This window comes from Aphelocoma coerulescens, chromosome 12, assembly GCF_041296385.1.
Source record: "Aphelocoma coerulescens isolate FSJ_1873_10779 chromosome 12, UR_Acoe_1.0, whole genome shotgun sequence".
NCBI lineage: Eukaryota > Metazoa > Chordata > Aves > Passeriformes > Corvidae > Aphelocoma > Aphelocoma coerulescens.
In genome coordinates this window covers 7,339,766-7,356,758 of record NC_091026.1, presented here as the reverse complement: position 1 = coordinate 7,356,758, position 16,993 = coordinate 7,339,766, and the positions used below count along the sequence as shown (strand labels likewise).

The following is a 16,993-nucleotide window of genomic DNA, read 5'->3' as shown; positions in this document are numbered from 1 at the left end:
AGCAAATAAACATCATGCAAATAAGTTGTTTTCACCACTGCAAGGACCCAAGATCAATTCACTTACTAGCCATCTTTCCTTTTTTCTTACAAAAATCTGATGTAAAACGACATGGAAAATCATTACAAGTTTAAGCAACAACTGGCTACCAGGAAGCTGTACATACGGCATGTGTGGATGTATTATTTTTGATTCCAGAGCTGTATTTTGTTTTGAATGGCACTGAACCATGCTGAGCAACAGAGTTTAGCAAATGTGAAGGAAAAGGCCTGTTCTTTTAGCTTATATTATGGAAAATTTGCTCATTGAGAAATGCTGAAGGACAAAATCACAAATCCTGGGGAATATGTAGGCATGGAGAATTAGCAACAAAGTATGTTTCCATACATCTACCACATAAATATTTTAGTTCTTCTAGTACTCTCTTGGAAAATTTAGGGCCTCATTCTGCAAAGTCTTGTGTGATCCAATCTCCCAGTCAAGTGTGGCAGACACTCAGCACCACCTTTACTATCTAGCACTTCTCCAGGTTTTATGTATTTCAGAGCTGGAAGTCAGTCTGCAGTGCCTTGGTTTTACACAACACAATATCATAGTAAGAGTATCAATAATTTATAGTAGCCTTAAGTTTATATGACCAGCAAAACCAAAAGATCACCGTTTTCACAGGACTTTTGTCAGCATATTAAGGGGACACTGTCAAGCAGATGAGATAAAAACTAACAGGTTTTTATCTATTATTTTCTTTTACAGAGGGAGTAGAGGAGTTTTTATTTGATGCTTTGAACATCTCTGAAACAACTTTTTAAATGCACAAAATTAATAAATAAAACTTTATTCTGTCAGACTAGCCTAAGAGACCCACCCACCAGTGACACAGACATAGGAGAAATTAATCAGTCTCATGGACCCTAAAGAAAAACATTAAGTTTGCTTTCAGATTGTTCCTACTATTATTAAACCTTAATATGAGTTAAAGCAATTAATTGTTGTTTTAAACATACATCTATTTTGAAATTTAGATTAAAGACATTAAAATTCTGCTTAAGGCTGCTAGCTGATTTGTGATTATTAATGAACTATGTAATAGTTCATTAATAGTGTTGCAAATAGGTTCTGTTAAAGAGTATCTGATAATTTAAAAGGTTATGATCTCCAAAGAATAACAGGAACAACCTTAATTGTACTTTATTCCCTTCCCTTCCTGCTAATTAGTCTCTTCCAAAAGTCTGATTATTATCATAGTCTTTAAACCTTGTCCTGCTAATTAGCAAGTTTAAGGTGTTCTGCATCTATGGGGGACCACAATTCAGGAAATGAGAACCTTCCACTGGCAGTGTCTGCCCTTCATCTCTCAGGGTTCAGATTCAGGGATCTCTCACAGTGAAAGCATCCAGTCAGATAGAAAGCATGTTGCAACAGAATTAAAGCTCAAATTGTACAGAGTCTTAGAGACCAGTGTTAAGACATTGCATTTGCTAACGAGTAGGAAGCCCACAGTACAAATGGAGCACTGTGATTTGTACACTCATGATCAGACCACTGTGTTTTAGCATTAGCTGCTATTTCTGACTACAGTCACAAGTGCATGGAGAACCATACAAGGATTCACAACCTTCTTTCAAAAAGCAGATGAAAAAATGCAGCAAAGTCCTCTGTGCAAAACAAGGATATAGAACAGGAAATACAGATCAGGAAACACAACCAGCATACTCATGACACTGTGGTCCACACAGCTGAGCTATCTCCTCTGGGGCCTCATATTGTGTTATTTTTCTTGTGAAACCCTTAGCATTTAAATAAGATAGCTGACACAAAAATACAAATAAATTCATTAGAAATGTACAAGGGACTGGACAGTGCAGAGCGAGACTAGGGGAGAGTGGGTAAACATTCACCCAGAACTCCACAGTTCACATCTCAACACCAGATCTCAAGTGATGGATAATTTTTTCACTTCTGCAGGCAAATATGAGCTGGCTTTAAACCAAGTAGCTGAAGCTGTACAGCCAAGCTCAGCACTAAATGCAAGCTGAATAAATAGTTCTGAAAATCTGGAAAGCTGCTGTACTCCTGCTGCAGCCTGAGCCCTGGGCAGCCGTGCTGTGAGCACAGAACTCCCTGGGTCAGAGCAGGAACAGGGCTGCCCACAGAGCTGCAGTCAGCCAGGGCTGCTTCACACCAGCAAAGGGCACAGCTCACAGCCAGCTCCACAGGCAGACATCCTGGTTGCTTTAAAAGAAGGGCAATGGCAAATGAAAAGTACCAGTCTTGGATGGTAAACTTCAAATGGCTCATCTGGTTTTTTTCAAATTCCATGTATAGCAAGTGAACACATTTACTTATTTATAGCCCACAATAAACATTTATCTTGTTGTACTGAAAACAAATTTAGTCTATTTTTCCATCATTAACTTCTGCACTTCATAAATGCAGTATGAGAACTGAACAAAAAACAGGATAATTTTATCTTTTTTTCAATTGTAGTTATCACTTTCTCTTGCAAATCTACTTTTGAAAATGTGTCTGCATCATTCATATTGACAGTGTCCCTTTAAGACAAGGAATCAACCACTCAGTGTGAGGCCTTCGAACAAATATTATGTATATATAACTGAAAACATAAAAATCTAAAAAGGCTATTGAATATGTAAATTATTTATATGTATGTTTGTAATATTTGGCTATATTTTATAAAGTAAAGAAATTATTTTGCATTTTAGAAAAGGAAATGATACAGGATACAGGTCTTTACTGGAGATTAAATTAGTGTGAAGTAATGAACATAGTACCAGGAACAGGAGACATGGTAATGCTTGTAACAGGAAATGATTTATCTGATTTGGAAAGGGACATTTTCATTACCTCAAAGTATTCTAGATCTCATCAACCACTTTGTAAGATTTCTTTTTTTTTTTTTTGATATCTGCATTTCATTTCCTGGAGTTACACTTTATTATAATTTCTCTGATAGATAAAGGTGGGAAATGTTGGTTCTTTTTGTTCATTGAATAATATACAGCAAGTGTGAAACTCATTATACTTAATTCCTGTGGTGATGACCTAATTAAAGCATATCTTCAACTTACCTTGGGTTTGAATGCAATCAGTTTCAAAACCATTTCAACAGTGAACACTCCTGTGAAAACCATATTCATAATGTCCATTGCATCATTAAATAGTTTAGACTGTCCATAGTGCTGTGAATGAAAAATAAAATACTTACAAAAGTAAAGGCTTTAAAATATTAAGTGAAAGCAATGCAGCATAAGACAAAAATGCAGCATAGGAAAACATTTTCTAGTAAAATTTATGAAGCACATCTTCATAATGTGGAAGATTAGCTGAATATCTCTGGTCAAGCATGGAACTGTTTAAGTCTATTCTGTTTAGGCACTGAGCAGAACAGAATTGTCATTCCTCAACATCCTATGGGAATCTCCAGAGAGATGGTTGTGAGAGGAAAATGGTTCCCTCAAAAGAGGAGTATTAGACAACAACATTTTCCCAAGTTTTATATGCAAGGTTTTAAAATTACCCAGGCTTGTGTCACACCTGCTTAGAAAGCCTGAAGTATGGTAGTCACAAAATAACACAGTGTGTAGGAGGTGTATTTTTCAGAGGACACAGTGCATGCAAGTTTAATGAAAAAAGCAGAATGGTTTTAGAAACTGAATCCAAACCATTCTTTTTCTTATCAAAATCTGAAATACTAGGGAAAGAAAGAGTCAATTAGAAATTGTCACAGAAAAGTACTGTGATCAGAAGTGCTTCCTTTAAACTTCCACTTCATGAAAAATACAGGTTGCCATAAATTAAAGGCATCACATCCTTCCCTGCAAGTTATGCCAACAGCTTCAAGAGAGTTTCTGGTTTTCCTACCTGCATAGCCAAGCAAAGGGTGTTCAGCATGATGAGGACAAACATGATGTACTCAAATCCAGTAGAATTCACCACATACCAGAACTTGTACTGGTAAGGATTTTTTGGAATATATCTACGGAGAGGACGTGCCTTCAAGGCATACTCTACACACTGACGCTGAAAAGCAAATACAGCACAAATTGTTAGACTATAACTCAGCAGTTAACCAACTGGTAATACAACTATTAAGTGCAAATTGTTAAATATAACTCTCAAAACCAGACAGTCTAGCTACCTGATGTAGGGCTTTTTTATTATTAAGTGTTAATAAAGTGCACAAGCAGCTCACCAATCCTCACTTGATTATTTACAACTGTATCTAACCATGTCTAACCATATACACTGCTCAGTCACATGCAAAAATCAAACAATGCTCATGGAAATTCTGGAGGGTTTTGCCTTTATACACTAATATATTATAGAACATACAGGTATAGTACGTAGCAGGACTATTCAGTCATCTATAAACCAGGTCTTTACTCCTTTTTCAACCACCAATGGGCCTGCTTAGCATAAAGCCCTAGAGGCAGCAAAATAAATACTGAGGTGGTCTTACTTCTAATAGCTCAGTTAAATTGCCCAGCAAAATCACATATGTAGGAACATCATGGATTCATCTCATAATCTATGAGCACCCAAAATCTTCAGGGCTGAGCCTCCCACTTGTCTCTGGAGGAATTCTTACAGGCCCTGACTGACAGGATACATGGTGCAGAAAGAATCCTGGCTACAGTCTCATGCTTGGCTTTCTTTAAATGAAATGTGTTACAGTCAGCCAAAAATACCTGGAAAATTGTGAGTTATGAGTTTCTCAGCCAAAGGATTAAACAGTAAATAGCAACAGATTTTTGTAATTTTAATCTGAATATCCCCCATTAATTTCTAAATAAATGGGGGTGAGAAGTGGAACATTTTGAACACCTGAACTTTGAACACTTTCAGTCTATTCAGAACACAAAAACTATTTTCCAGTTCTTAGTGTAAAACCTATCTCTGCCTCAGGATAACCTGGCAAGTGCTGTATTCTTATTAATGTGACACCAAAAAGCAAGATGCTAAGAAGCCAACAAGCTTAGTGGACCACCTTTCACAACAAAAAGACTGATGGATTGGGCTCACAGAAAGAGGAACGTACAACAACCTCAATACCCAGTTAAATAAATACCCAGACAGTAAAAACTCAAATAAATAAATACTAAGCTATGTGTCTGGTGCCCTCTTCTGCCCCAAAGCAGAAAGGAAGTTCTTCATGCATAAACCAAAAGGCTACTTCTAAAACTTAAGAATTCATTATTTTTTTAACCTGATTTTTGTCCAGTTCACAGTTCTTGTACTCTTGTTCTCCCTGTTCTTGGAATGTAACAATCACAAAACCAACAAATATGTTCATCATAAAGAAAGCAATAATGATGATATAGATGATGAAAAAAATGGAGATCTCCACTCTATAGTTGTATACAGGTCCTACATTCTCGCCATTTGAATCAATGGCTTTGTATAGCAGCCTGAAAAAAAAAAAAAATATCTTTATTACCATTAAAATGAGAAAATATTAAAATATGCAGACTCAGAGGACAGGTTTCAGAAATGGTCTGATGTTCACTTTTATCCTCCTCTACTTATTGATAGTGCTTTCAAGAATATAGAAACCAGAAGAACCACAACACACATTGCTATATTCTTTTTTTCTGAAAGAATTAAGATAATGACCCAATGGTTGTCATTTTCATTTATTTATTTATCCAAATAAAATTTTCTCATTTAGGGAATTAGTGAGTGGCAGTTAGCTCTTCCTAGATTTCTCTATGAGTGTACTACTGCCTGATTTTTTAGTAAAAGGTTTACTTGAAGGCCTAAAACTTTCAAATTAACATTATTTAAGGACCGTTAATGGATAAGCATCTAAAATTAGAGCTTCCATTAGAGCTGAGGAGTAGGTCCTTATAGTAAAAGTAGCAAGACTGGGAATCAAACAATATTAAAATCTCACCTTTTCTTACTTTTCCTGAAACATGGGCGAAGTGCACAGATTCAGGATAATGGATATTTTACTCCCTCCCTCTTTACACCACCACTTAAAACTGCTTTACTGCCCAAAAATGTCTGGTAAATGATAGTGAATTGTTCCAGAAAATGCAACTCTGGTAACAACGCTGTGAAAACATGGAGAACCCACTCACGCTGGCCAGCCTTCAAAGGTGGAGACTGTAAAAAGGGCCATCATAGCAGACAGAACATTATCAAAGTTGAAATCACTGTTTTGCCAGACCCTCTCTTTGACCATGGGACTATCGACATCTCCATCCTTATAAACGATGTATATTCCTCTGTGGGAAAGAAATTGTCATTAGTGAAATACTGAGCTAACCTCAGAGTTACTCAATGCACTACTCAAAGCTCTTTCTTTTATTCCCCCTCATGTCTGTTTTATTTCCTTGTTAAGCTGTGTTTTCTGGTGGATTTAAGATAACAATTCTGATTTGCACAACCCTAAATGGCCTCACATGTGCCTGCCCATACACAGTTTAAGTTACTCAGAACAAAATGTGTCACATTCTTAGACCAAAGGTCTCCTCACCGGCATTCCTCGGGGTTCTGTTTTGCCTCATCAGTGCACTTGTAGAATTTTCCCTATATATAAAAACAAAAAGCAATGATAAAATACAGAATATGCAAAATACATGCTTTTATACTACAATGGCCTCAGGATGGGACCAGCCCAGTTCCAGCAGTAAACCACCAAGAATTCAATTCAGCTTTGCTTTTCTTGATGCACTGTAAGTTCTGAGAGTGTCTTACCTTGAACAGCTGCACCCCAATACAAGCAAACATGAATTGCAGCAGAGTTGTAACAATCATGATATTACCAATAGTTCTAATAGCCACAAAGACACATTGAACAACGTGCTGGAAAGAAAGAAAAAAATGTTTCAATGCAATTTGCCATGGACTACATACCACAAAAATCTATTTCCATATTCTTTTTTAAAATTACGATTTTTGTGTTGCCAGTATTATATCTAATACTGTAATTTAACTTGTTTCCTAAATTTTTCATAAGTCTGTTGACATAGACCCATCAATGTCAACTGGCTAAAAATTACACAAGCACTATGGATAAACAAATGCACTGACATGTTGGTTCACCACAGTCCAAATCTGCTCTCAGTGGCAGTTCCTCCACACACAAAGTGCTGTAACTGTGGGCAGAGCCTGGGCTGGTTAAGAACAGATATGTTTAAGAATCAGGAACTGATTTCTGTCCTTGCTCTGTGGACTTCTGTAGACAATTTTTCTTGAGCAAGAATTTTTAACCTGAGGCAGGACTGAAGCATCAAGCCAACAGAAATATAACTTAAAAAATTAAAATAAACACCTTAAGTCCTTTTGCTCTGTTTATTGCCCTTAGAGGCCTCAAGACTCTTAAAACTCTGAGAATCTTCACGACTGAAATAGCACTTGATCTAGGAGAAAAAAAAATTATACCGTTACTGTTAAGGTAACAGACTGCATTACAGAATAGCAATATCCTTGAGAATTCCTTAATCATGACATTTGAAAAAAAACTCCAACCAGAACTCTCAAGATATATATACAATACTTTTATTCTTTATTGATTCTTTATTAATATTAGAAGATAGTATCGATCTCATAAACACCATAAGAATCATTTGATTTCTGGAGCAAATTTGGAATTAAGAGTTCAGAAGCTCATCTAAGACTATAATGGAGCAAAATAGTCCCCAAAGTATTTTTCAGTGTTGACAAGCTCTTTTGAAGACACTGTGTAAGTCCTGTAAATCAATGAATCCTTCAATTTCCAGCAAACCCAAGATCAAAAGATCTCAAATGACTTCCATTCCCTCTGTTTAAGTAGCTAGGACTGCATTTTGAGGAAATAGTGCACAGTATTTTAAAGAGCACCCTGTGAAACTGAAAGCTTGTGCAATAGGTGTTCTGGTACCAGCAGAGTTCAGTGGGGAGCAGCTGCCTGAAACCCTCCCCTGTTCTCTTTAAGTCACTAAGGCTGTCACAGATTATATTTAATAGGGAAAAACCACTCAGTGAATCAATAAGCACCTTTAGACTCTTTTATTGTGTTTAGTCGGACCCCAAAAAAGCAAAACAAACCATTACCACTTGCAGTCCTGATTAAGGTACAACTTCTCCCCCCTCAAACACTGTCTAGTTCTATATCCCCACAGGTCAATACTGAAAGACCAAGCTCATAAAATTAGATTGTAGATGTGATAACAGCTTGAGAGAAAGGATATAAACCTCCTGAAGCTCCAGGAAATACCTGTTATACCATACACTGTCACGGTGCTCCTCCTCATTCTTTTGGTAATAGTGGGAAGTAGTAATTTGTTTCCAGCCCATATTAGTAGTGAATTACAACACTCTCCATGCAACTCACTGCCTCTTGCCAGCCCCATCCCTGAGCACTGACACTGCACACCCACACATCGTGGGGGAACAAAAGGAGCTGAAACACTGATTTCAGTAGAAAACCCCAGAGCAAAAATAAATCATTCACATTATAAGTATAGTACTTACTGAATCCCAAAAGATACCAGAGAAACGCCCACAACCAGCAAATCCAGCAAATTAAAATAATTCCTGCAGAAGGACCCTTTATGAAGGAATGCTCCAAAAGCTGTCATCTAAAAATAGAATTGTTACACACTTAGTCTATATTTCAATTTATTCAAAATCACATTTAGGCTGTTTACAAGACACTTGCCTAGAGTGTGAATGCATACAATACTATCTCGCTTTCTAAAATCCTTTGATACATAAAACAATCCCTTCATGTACATTAAATCTTTCATTTAAATCAGAAAAAATCAACTCAACAACATCAACAAATATGCTAACTGTTTCTGATGTCAACAAATGTTTTCTTTTGTGTAAGAACAGATGAGACTGAGATGATTACGCTGAATTAATTTGGCCTTTGTTAAAAAAATTGCTACAAAAACAACACTTAAGATTTCCATGTTTACTTAACTGTAGGGTCCAGATTCTGACTCCTAATAATTCATACTATCTTAAGAATTGAAGGAGCTGAGAATGTACTGCAAACACCTGAGGGTCAAAGCTGGTACAGAAGCAGGACAAGGCTGTCCTAAGGCAGCACCACAAGGCTATTCAGCTTTGGCTTATGGGAGACATGAATGGGTATCTTGGAATAACCTGGAACAACTGGTACATGTTTTGTATTATGTGTAATCAAAAGTCACTAAATCTTGCTGTTCTGTGGGGAATACCAAACATTGCTCTTCCTTTTGGACTTTTTCTAATTTTTTTGGTTTCTGTCCCTATACTTAGATGAAAAAATCTTACAAAGTGTGCGTCACTTGCAGGTTTCATTAGGAGCCAGTGAGAGAGGCTATATTAATTATGGTTGCAGTCAGCACCTGGGCAGATGGTTTTGGGTATCACAAAGCTGAATTTGACTCCTAAGTTCATTAATTAGACCCCCTACCATAACTGTAAGTAAGTACCAGTCAAAAAATGCACAGAGGAGTCCACTTAAACCCTTAGATGCAGACTCACCAGCTGAAGAGAATATTGCATAAATCTTTCCACAGTTATGAATTAAGTCTGAAATACTGAAACTAAAAACTCATAACAAAAATAAGGATACCTCTGAAAAATACCTCGTGGTCAGCTCAGTCACATGAATTCTAATTTCTTCAGCCTCAAGATCCTCTTAAAGAGCCTGAATCCTGAGCTATTCCTTGTTTTCCACAGGTAAGAAAACTCGATGCCATCTAGAAAACATCTGATACTGACTGTGCATTTTAATCCCTTTACTTTCTATTCTGTTCCTCAAGGTGTAGTGAAGAGATTTTATTTCATTTCCCCTCACAGCAGATTACTACAGCTTTCAAGACAGTTCCCCAGTGTAGAACAGAGCCACAGGCAATTGGCATCTCAGTGCACTGCATCCCTATCCATTGTGGAGACATTTCCAGGCCTTCTGCACAACAAACCATCACCACCAGTAAAGGATGTACATCTGTAAAGGAAAGATGCATTTTTTTGGAAGTTCTCCTCTCCTTATTCTCATGGTTAAGCCCTCTTTTGCGGTGATCAAAATACTAAATATTCCTCAAAGCTAGAAGAGTAAAAATGCTAAAGCTTTAACCTATGCCACAGCATAAGAGATATAACATAGTTATATTACAAAATTTCCATTAAATTCCTAGCTCTTTCACTTAAAGCTGGACAGAGTACATCTAAACTCATTAAAATCAGTGAAAATAAACCCGAATATCAAACTAACATCTACCTACATCTACCCATTTACATTGTAGTATGTTATGAGCAGCACACAAAGTTTCATGTAAGACTCCCACAAAAATTAGGTCAATAACTGACCTAAAAGCACAGGTGAAGTACATATTTCCCCATCTTCACATGGAGACTCATTCTTCAATCACCACAAAATCCCAGTGGAAGCATTTGCTAGAACTCTCTCAAGCAAGTTTAAATGGTGTGGGATTAGGACAGTGGGGGGAGGTTGAAAGCACAAATCCCTACCCTGACCTTTGCTCTTATGTTTTCACCTTTCCTAAGTTATCCAAACAGGATTTCAATGTCATGTAGGGATTACATAAGAGAATTCTTAAATGCTTTAAGCTGATGTTGCAGCTCTTCTGTTATTCATATCCTCATCCGTACATTCAGCACTGTGTGATGTGGGAATCCTTGTTTGAGAGCAGTAAGACAGAGCACAAGGAGACTCCCTACATGCTGAGAGTTATTCTGGTTTAATGCTTGGTTTTTGTACAAGTTCCTTTGCTACAGGTGATAATATTGCCTCTGGTTATCCTAATTGCAGTTTCATACATTTTTTGCCTGGAAATTAGGGAATTCTATTGTTACTGCAGGTCTAGTTTTGAATTTTCTCCTTGCAGAACACACTTCCTGTACAACTCAGATACTGTGGGAAGCACAGCAGAGGACATGGCGGGTCCCAGCCATAAGCAAGCAAAGCCAGAGTCTGAGACATGTTAGTAAAGCAGGCACTGTGTCTGTGTCACACCCTGACTGTTCACTACATTTCTATGGTGCAGCTTATTTTCCTTTACATGTGAATGCTCTGAAGATCTTCCTGGAGAAACCAGAGTCAGAAGCATCAAAATTTTTGGCTGTGATGTGGCTTCTTGTTTCCTTGTAATATTTTACAATGCCAGATTTCAGCAGCCCAAGCTCTAGAGTTTCCTGCTTCCCATCTTAAATTGCTCAGCACCAAAACCTTTCCCAGTTTTCAGGAATGCTGCTTTTCTTAACACACCCAGTTATGCCTCTTTATGCCACTCTTCATAATTCCTCTGTCTCCTAGAAAAACACAAATGGAACTGCAGGAACTGAAGAACCTGCTGCTCAGAGCATGTGGAAGTCTACTGACTCTCTTCTGCCACAGGTATAATGGTAACATTTTTATGGCTTCTCAAATTCAGAGTTGGGAACCAGGCTGATCTAATGCTACAGCTCTTTTCAATGCTCTGTTCTCTCCTTTAGTCTGGCCTTTCTCTAGCAACAAAAACCCTGGATATTTATTTTAGTGTGCTACAAATAAGAATAATCAATTCCATAGCAAGCTTCTCACTGCTGAAAATGTGAAATAAGGGGATAGACATTAAGCCTGGGAGAAAATTCAAGCATAAAAATAGTCTATTACTTACAGTACAGCTTATCTTGTAAACAGCCCAAATATTGCACCAATTAGTATTAATCAAATTGCATTGTGAAGAGTATGCACAGCAATATGAGCAAAAGCTGGGAGAAGAGATTTTGTTAAGCTTAATCCTCAACTGGAAATGCATAGTTTATGTACAGATTCTTAGTGTGCCAGCAATTTTTAACTGTATAAATCAGGATTACTCAACCAAAAACTTGTGGTGAGAATAAGCACAGCATGAAACACTTATGAATCATGTATAAATCTCTGAAAAAATATTTTGCCAATTTCCAATGAAAATTTTAATTTCCTTGTTCAGCATTTTGTTTCATGTGAATGCAATTTTCAGTCATTTGGCTTCTTTACCAGAGTAAGTCTTGTACACTGAAAATCTGAGTAACCCCAATAGATATTCTTAATAATCAGTACACAAACTATACATTAAAATGCCAATTCTTGGCTCATGCATGGGTAATACATTTAAGCAAGCATAATTATGCCTGTCTGTGAATTTAAATGTATGCCCAAGATAAATGCAAAGTATCTTAGTGTATAGATAGATAAATGCAAGATATCTTGCAAGTCCTATTGCAAGAAAATAGTTATCTACTATTTTAGCTCTGTGGATATAGTTCAGCAAAATAAATGAGAAATTACATGCTCCCTCCTTATAAGACTGATTATCTCTTTTGGAAATGCCAGAGCAAGGAGAAGGAAAAGCTCATGCGCAGTGATTTATTTTTCCCTTTTCTGACAACTGTAAGTTTAAAAAGGGTAAAAAATGAATTATTAAACTGATGTAATGATAAAAAACCAGCTTCTTCATGCACCCAATGGTAAAAAAATGACCAATCAAAACTATGAGGAACTGTCAAATAAAAAAATCCTCTAGTTTAAAAAAGTTTAGCTTTGATCGCTTAGAGAAAAGGCGAAGAACACTTCAAGTGCCTTTTCTTGGCAGGTGACACACAAGGAAAATCCTTTTAAACAAGCTTCCTTTAAAAACCTGTTACCTTCAAAATGATCTCAAATGTAAACATACTAGTGAAGACATAATCTGCATACCCTAGGATCTGGAAGGTAAACAAAAAGTTACAAACATTATTGCTAAAGCTGCTTTTGAGCTAACAAGGATCAATTAACAATGCATTACCTTTAACAGGATTTCAACAGTAAAGATGGCTGTGAAAGCATAGTCAAAGTAACCAAGTATCTGCAAGGTATAATACGTGCCACAGTAAGAAATCCACGTCTCAATAATTTTTACAACTTAGACCACATACACAACAACACCTGAATTAATCTCAGTAGATAGATGGAGAATTTACACAAAGTAGTTTAAAACCAGCTATTGTGCAACCATTTTTGTTTGCTTAAAAATTTAAAAGATGCCACTGTGCTCAGGTACTAGATTTCACCCCTCAATAATTGACAGGACCCAACAGGCAACAATTTCTTTCAATTCCCTCTACCAGCTTTCACAGGTACTTTCTTCAGCCTTTAGCAGAGACCCAGAATCTTAAACAAAGAATAAATACTTTTTAATAATGTCTGAGGTTTTTACCAAAGTATTGCATCACAAAACAAAATATCAGTGGATGCTTCTAGACTGCAGATCATTCCACATTCTGCTACATTGTATTGTTCCTGTATAGGCTTGTCTAGAGTGTCACAAAGCAAATTAATTAATAACTAATCACTTAAAATCAACACCACAATGCTTTTTCCTTGAAGTGGAAAGATACAGCAGGCATTTATTTGTAGGAAATTTAAAAGAACCCACAGGAGTTGCACAGTGGTACCAAATTTCTAAGAGGATTGTGGCTGTGGGATTGATTGCTCTTGACAGGCACACGAACAGGTATCTCAGTACCACCCAGAGTTGTGGCCACACCACTAACACCTAATTCAGTGAACTGCAGGAGGGTAAGAGTTTAGCCTCAAGGATGCAGCAATCCACCTAGCCAACAGCTGTGCACAGAAACATCTTGCCTGAGGTTCAGCGACTAACCAAGTGGGAAGGAGAAATAAAATAAAGAGACAACACACTAAGAAATTAGTCATGCTAGATCAAATAAAAGGAAATCATTTTTCCCCCATATTCCGCTGATCATCACATCCTTCTGTCCCTTGGTGTGGCTGAAAAAATAGGCAAATATTAAAGCCATTCAACAAAGATTGATCAGCCACCAATTCACTCTAGACCTAAAATAAAATATTTAAAGGCATTCCAGTTTGTAAACTTTCATTCTGTTGCCGATCTGAAGGAAGGAACATGAACACTCAAGGCAGTAAAAAGAAAATGGTGCAGGCCTGGGGCACATGAGAATACTTACAGCAAGAGGGCAATGCCCTCCTGAAATCCGTCACACATTTTGTCTGTGTCCCAAACAGAAATAATCTTTTCAGTTACCACCACTTTCCACTTACATTTTCCTAATGCTCCTCTAGTTACAAATACAATTATCAGCCCTTGAAGCTGTTTCTATAATAACAATTTCAGTATTCTCCACCAGCTCTCTTTTGCCTACCCATTAGTGTGATTTATTTATAGGATTACATTGGTCCAGCTTTACAGCTATGGGAAGCACACTGCTCTGCTGAACAGTGCATGAAGAGTGTCTTTGTGCTTTGGCCTCTTTTTACCTCTGGAGAAAGTTTTTGCTTTCTGGTTTTTACTGAAGTTACTGGAAAAATGTTCAGAGAGTGCCAACAGCCTAACAAGACTTTCAGAGCTTGCACCAACACCAGCAAGAACTAGAGAGGTACAACCTCTACAGCCTCAGCAGGCCCACCTTTCCTGCAAGATGTAACAGAGTTTCTCCTACTCCATGACAATGTCTACAGGTCTACATACACCTACAACAGGAGAGGCCTGAAAGTTCTGTCAAAGCATCCCCAAAGTCCCCATGGACTACTACCAAGTTGCACCATCTCAGCCATTTCCTACCTAATCTAAAGCAAACACAACTCACAATAACATGAGAGTCTTGCTACACAACTGATATAAGTGTAACAAGACTAACAAAATCTGTGGCCACAAGAGGGGATTTCTTTTTGTTTCTCTGTCTAATAATTGTGCATTTGAGTAACAGGTAATCCACTGGACTACAAACTTAAAATGGGGGATTCAGGAATTTGTTCTGGGAGAACACAGGTGTTTAGTCCCCACATAAACTACCATTTTATTGAGTAATAGAGCCATTACTGAAACTGATGTTTTTTAGGCTGAAATGGCATTTTTCTCTGAATCAAGGCAAGAGCTGGGCATGTTCTGATCTTCCTCTTACATGTGAGTTTAGAAAAAAGTGAAACTTGTTTAGTTTCTGATGTGGCCAATCAGGAATCCAAACATCTTCAAGTCCAGCGTAGGGGTGACTCAAACCCCTCAGAGTGGCCATATGAGACTCTCTGAGAGAAGAGGTAACACCCTTATGAGACCCTACACTCACTAACAGAGGGATATTCCAAGTGCCCCAAAACCATATAATACAGTCAATGCAGAGAGGACAGATCAGAGTCTATTCCAAGCATGATAAACAGGGATAATTTTAACTGGCATTTTTAAATCAGCATCAAACACTGTGAGGCAGTAAGAGTGATTCAGGAATTGCACATCAGGCACTCGAGCTGCAAAGTAGGAAAAAATATGAAAATTATAGATATTACTTATATTCAGCTTGAGAATATTTTATCCTGATATATTTATAGCCACAGAAAAAGCATCATGTAAATAATAAACACTTCTAATACTGATGATATTCCATCAATAAAATTAATTGTCTTTAAAGATTGATGCTTCTTAGAGCAAAAGGAATATAAATGTATAGCTTGAAAAAGGAAAAGGAATGTTTCTTAACATGAAAATTAAAAACCAGGCACTAGGCCCAAAGGATTGTATCCTGTTAGGGTGTATTTATCTTCAGACATAAAAATGAAAGGCTTACATTATTTCGAAAAGAGTGGCTGCGAATTGGATCTTCTGCTGCTAAGGAAACACTGCTCAGCATGATGAAGACAAGGATGAGATTGGTAAAGATGTGGTGATTGATAAGTCTGTGGCATCCCACTCGAATTCTAAAGAGGAGATACAAAAATACACCATCTTTGCACACGGAATTCAGCAGATGGTTAATATACAACATGTTTTCTGTTACTCTGCCAACACTGATGGAACAGAGCAACAATCAGCAGTCAGAAGCAATGAAAATGCTGAAGCCATCGGTCTGATTCCTAAGAATGTAAATAAATTCAAAATCCAAATCACCCTTAGTGAAGATGCACTTAAAGCAATCTGGGAGGGGTTGGTTTCCAGTGGGGTATGAACACCACAAGTTCCAGGGTTTGTACCACTGTGCACATACAGACAACGTCAGAGGGACCAAGACTAGACAATAAGTCATTCCAGATCCCCTGTTTGATTTCATTCTTACTAAAGTTGCCAAAATTACTTATCCACTGAGATGCAACTTAGGCTGCAGATCTCATTGTGCTACTTAGGACTCAAATCAGAATCTCCATGAAGATTTCCTTACAGAATTACAGGACAAGTGGGTGTTGAAGGCTCCAGAGCCGTCAGGCTTCAGCCACATGACATGAAGTGTAACTGTGCATATGCTTAGAGTCACTGAGCCCAAGGTAATCACAAATACAGAGCAGATCTGGGATTAAACTGACAAAAAGGCAGGATCAGGTTCATATCTAACACTGAAGTCTAAATTCTGCTAAAGACCCGGAAGGTTCTTGGCTAAAATTTTTTCTCCTGAAATTAAGTACATGATTGGAGTGTGGCATATCTTATTTATGCAAATAGGCCATTTCAGACCAAGAATACATAGTGTTAGTTGAAGCTGAAAGCAATTTGAAGTGTTCAACAAACCTAATGATTTTGCATTCAGCATATGAAAATTACTAGTTCAAGGAGCTCTTTTTCCAGTTTGCAAACTCTGAAGAGCTTCAGATAATCCATGCAATGAATGAGATACACACCCAACACATTTTATCTTGATCATCTTTTAAACTTGTGATGGCCTCTACCACTGAAAGGCAGCATTCTCCCGTGCCAAATAAATCTTAAGTAAGGACTTTTACTGACTACTCAAGCTTGCTGTCTTCACCAGAGTAGGACTCCAAATGCTCTGGAGTTAGGCTAAGTGTTGAAAGATTCCAATTGCTCCCCAAAATCCAACTATTACTGTTCTTGATTTTTTGAAATAATTTATCTTTGATGTTTGTTTGAATCTGGGAAATGCTGTCACCCTAAGCAGAATATATACAACCTTTCTCCTGCTTTTCTCTTTTTGTGGTTTCTCCTCCACAAAGAATTTCTAGTAACCCATCTCATGCAGAAGATTCTCACATCTTTTACATCCAATG

The 16,993-nt window shown here is 37.4% G+C and overlaps 1 protein-coding gene across 10 annotated transcripts in view; it reads right to left on the bottom strand.

Moving 5' to 3' along the window:
* CACNA1D (calcium voltage-gated channel subunit alpha1 D) overlaps window positions 1-16,993 on the bottom strand; it is a 170,809-nt gene that overhangs the window by 45,030 nt on the left and 108,786 nt on the right. For 8 of the 10 annotated variants that reach the window (XM_069028123.1, XM_069028115.1, XM_069028117.1 and 5 more), the window contains 10 exons: window positions 15,565-15,694; window positions 12,771-12,830; window positions 8,482-8,588; window positions 7,301-7,388; window positions 6,724-6,831; window positions 6,503-6,555; window positions 6,105-6,251; window positions 5,228-5,429; window positions 3,883-4,041; window positions 3,090-3,200 (listed from right to left, as the gene is read on the bottom strand). In XM_069028123.1, coding sequence (XP_068884224.1) covers window positions 3,090-3,200; window positions 3,883-4,041; window positions 5,228-5,429; window positions 6,105-6,251; window positions 6,503-6,555; window positions 6,724-6,831; window positions 7,301-7,388; window positions 8,482-8,588; window positions 12,771-12,830; window positions 15,565-15,694 — 1,165 coding nt within the window. Of the gene's footprint in view, window positions 1-3,089; window positions 3,201-3,882; window positions 4,042-5,227; window positions 5,430-6,104; window positions 6,252-6,502; window positions 6,556-6,723; window positions 6,832-7,300; window positions 7,389-8,481; window positions 8,589-12,630; window positions 12,691-12,770; window positions 12,831-15,564; window positions 15,695-16,993 lie in introns of all 10 variants that reach the window. The other 2 variants (XM_069028116.1, XM_069028119.1) reach the window with 2 other exon arrangements.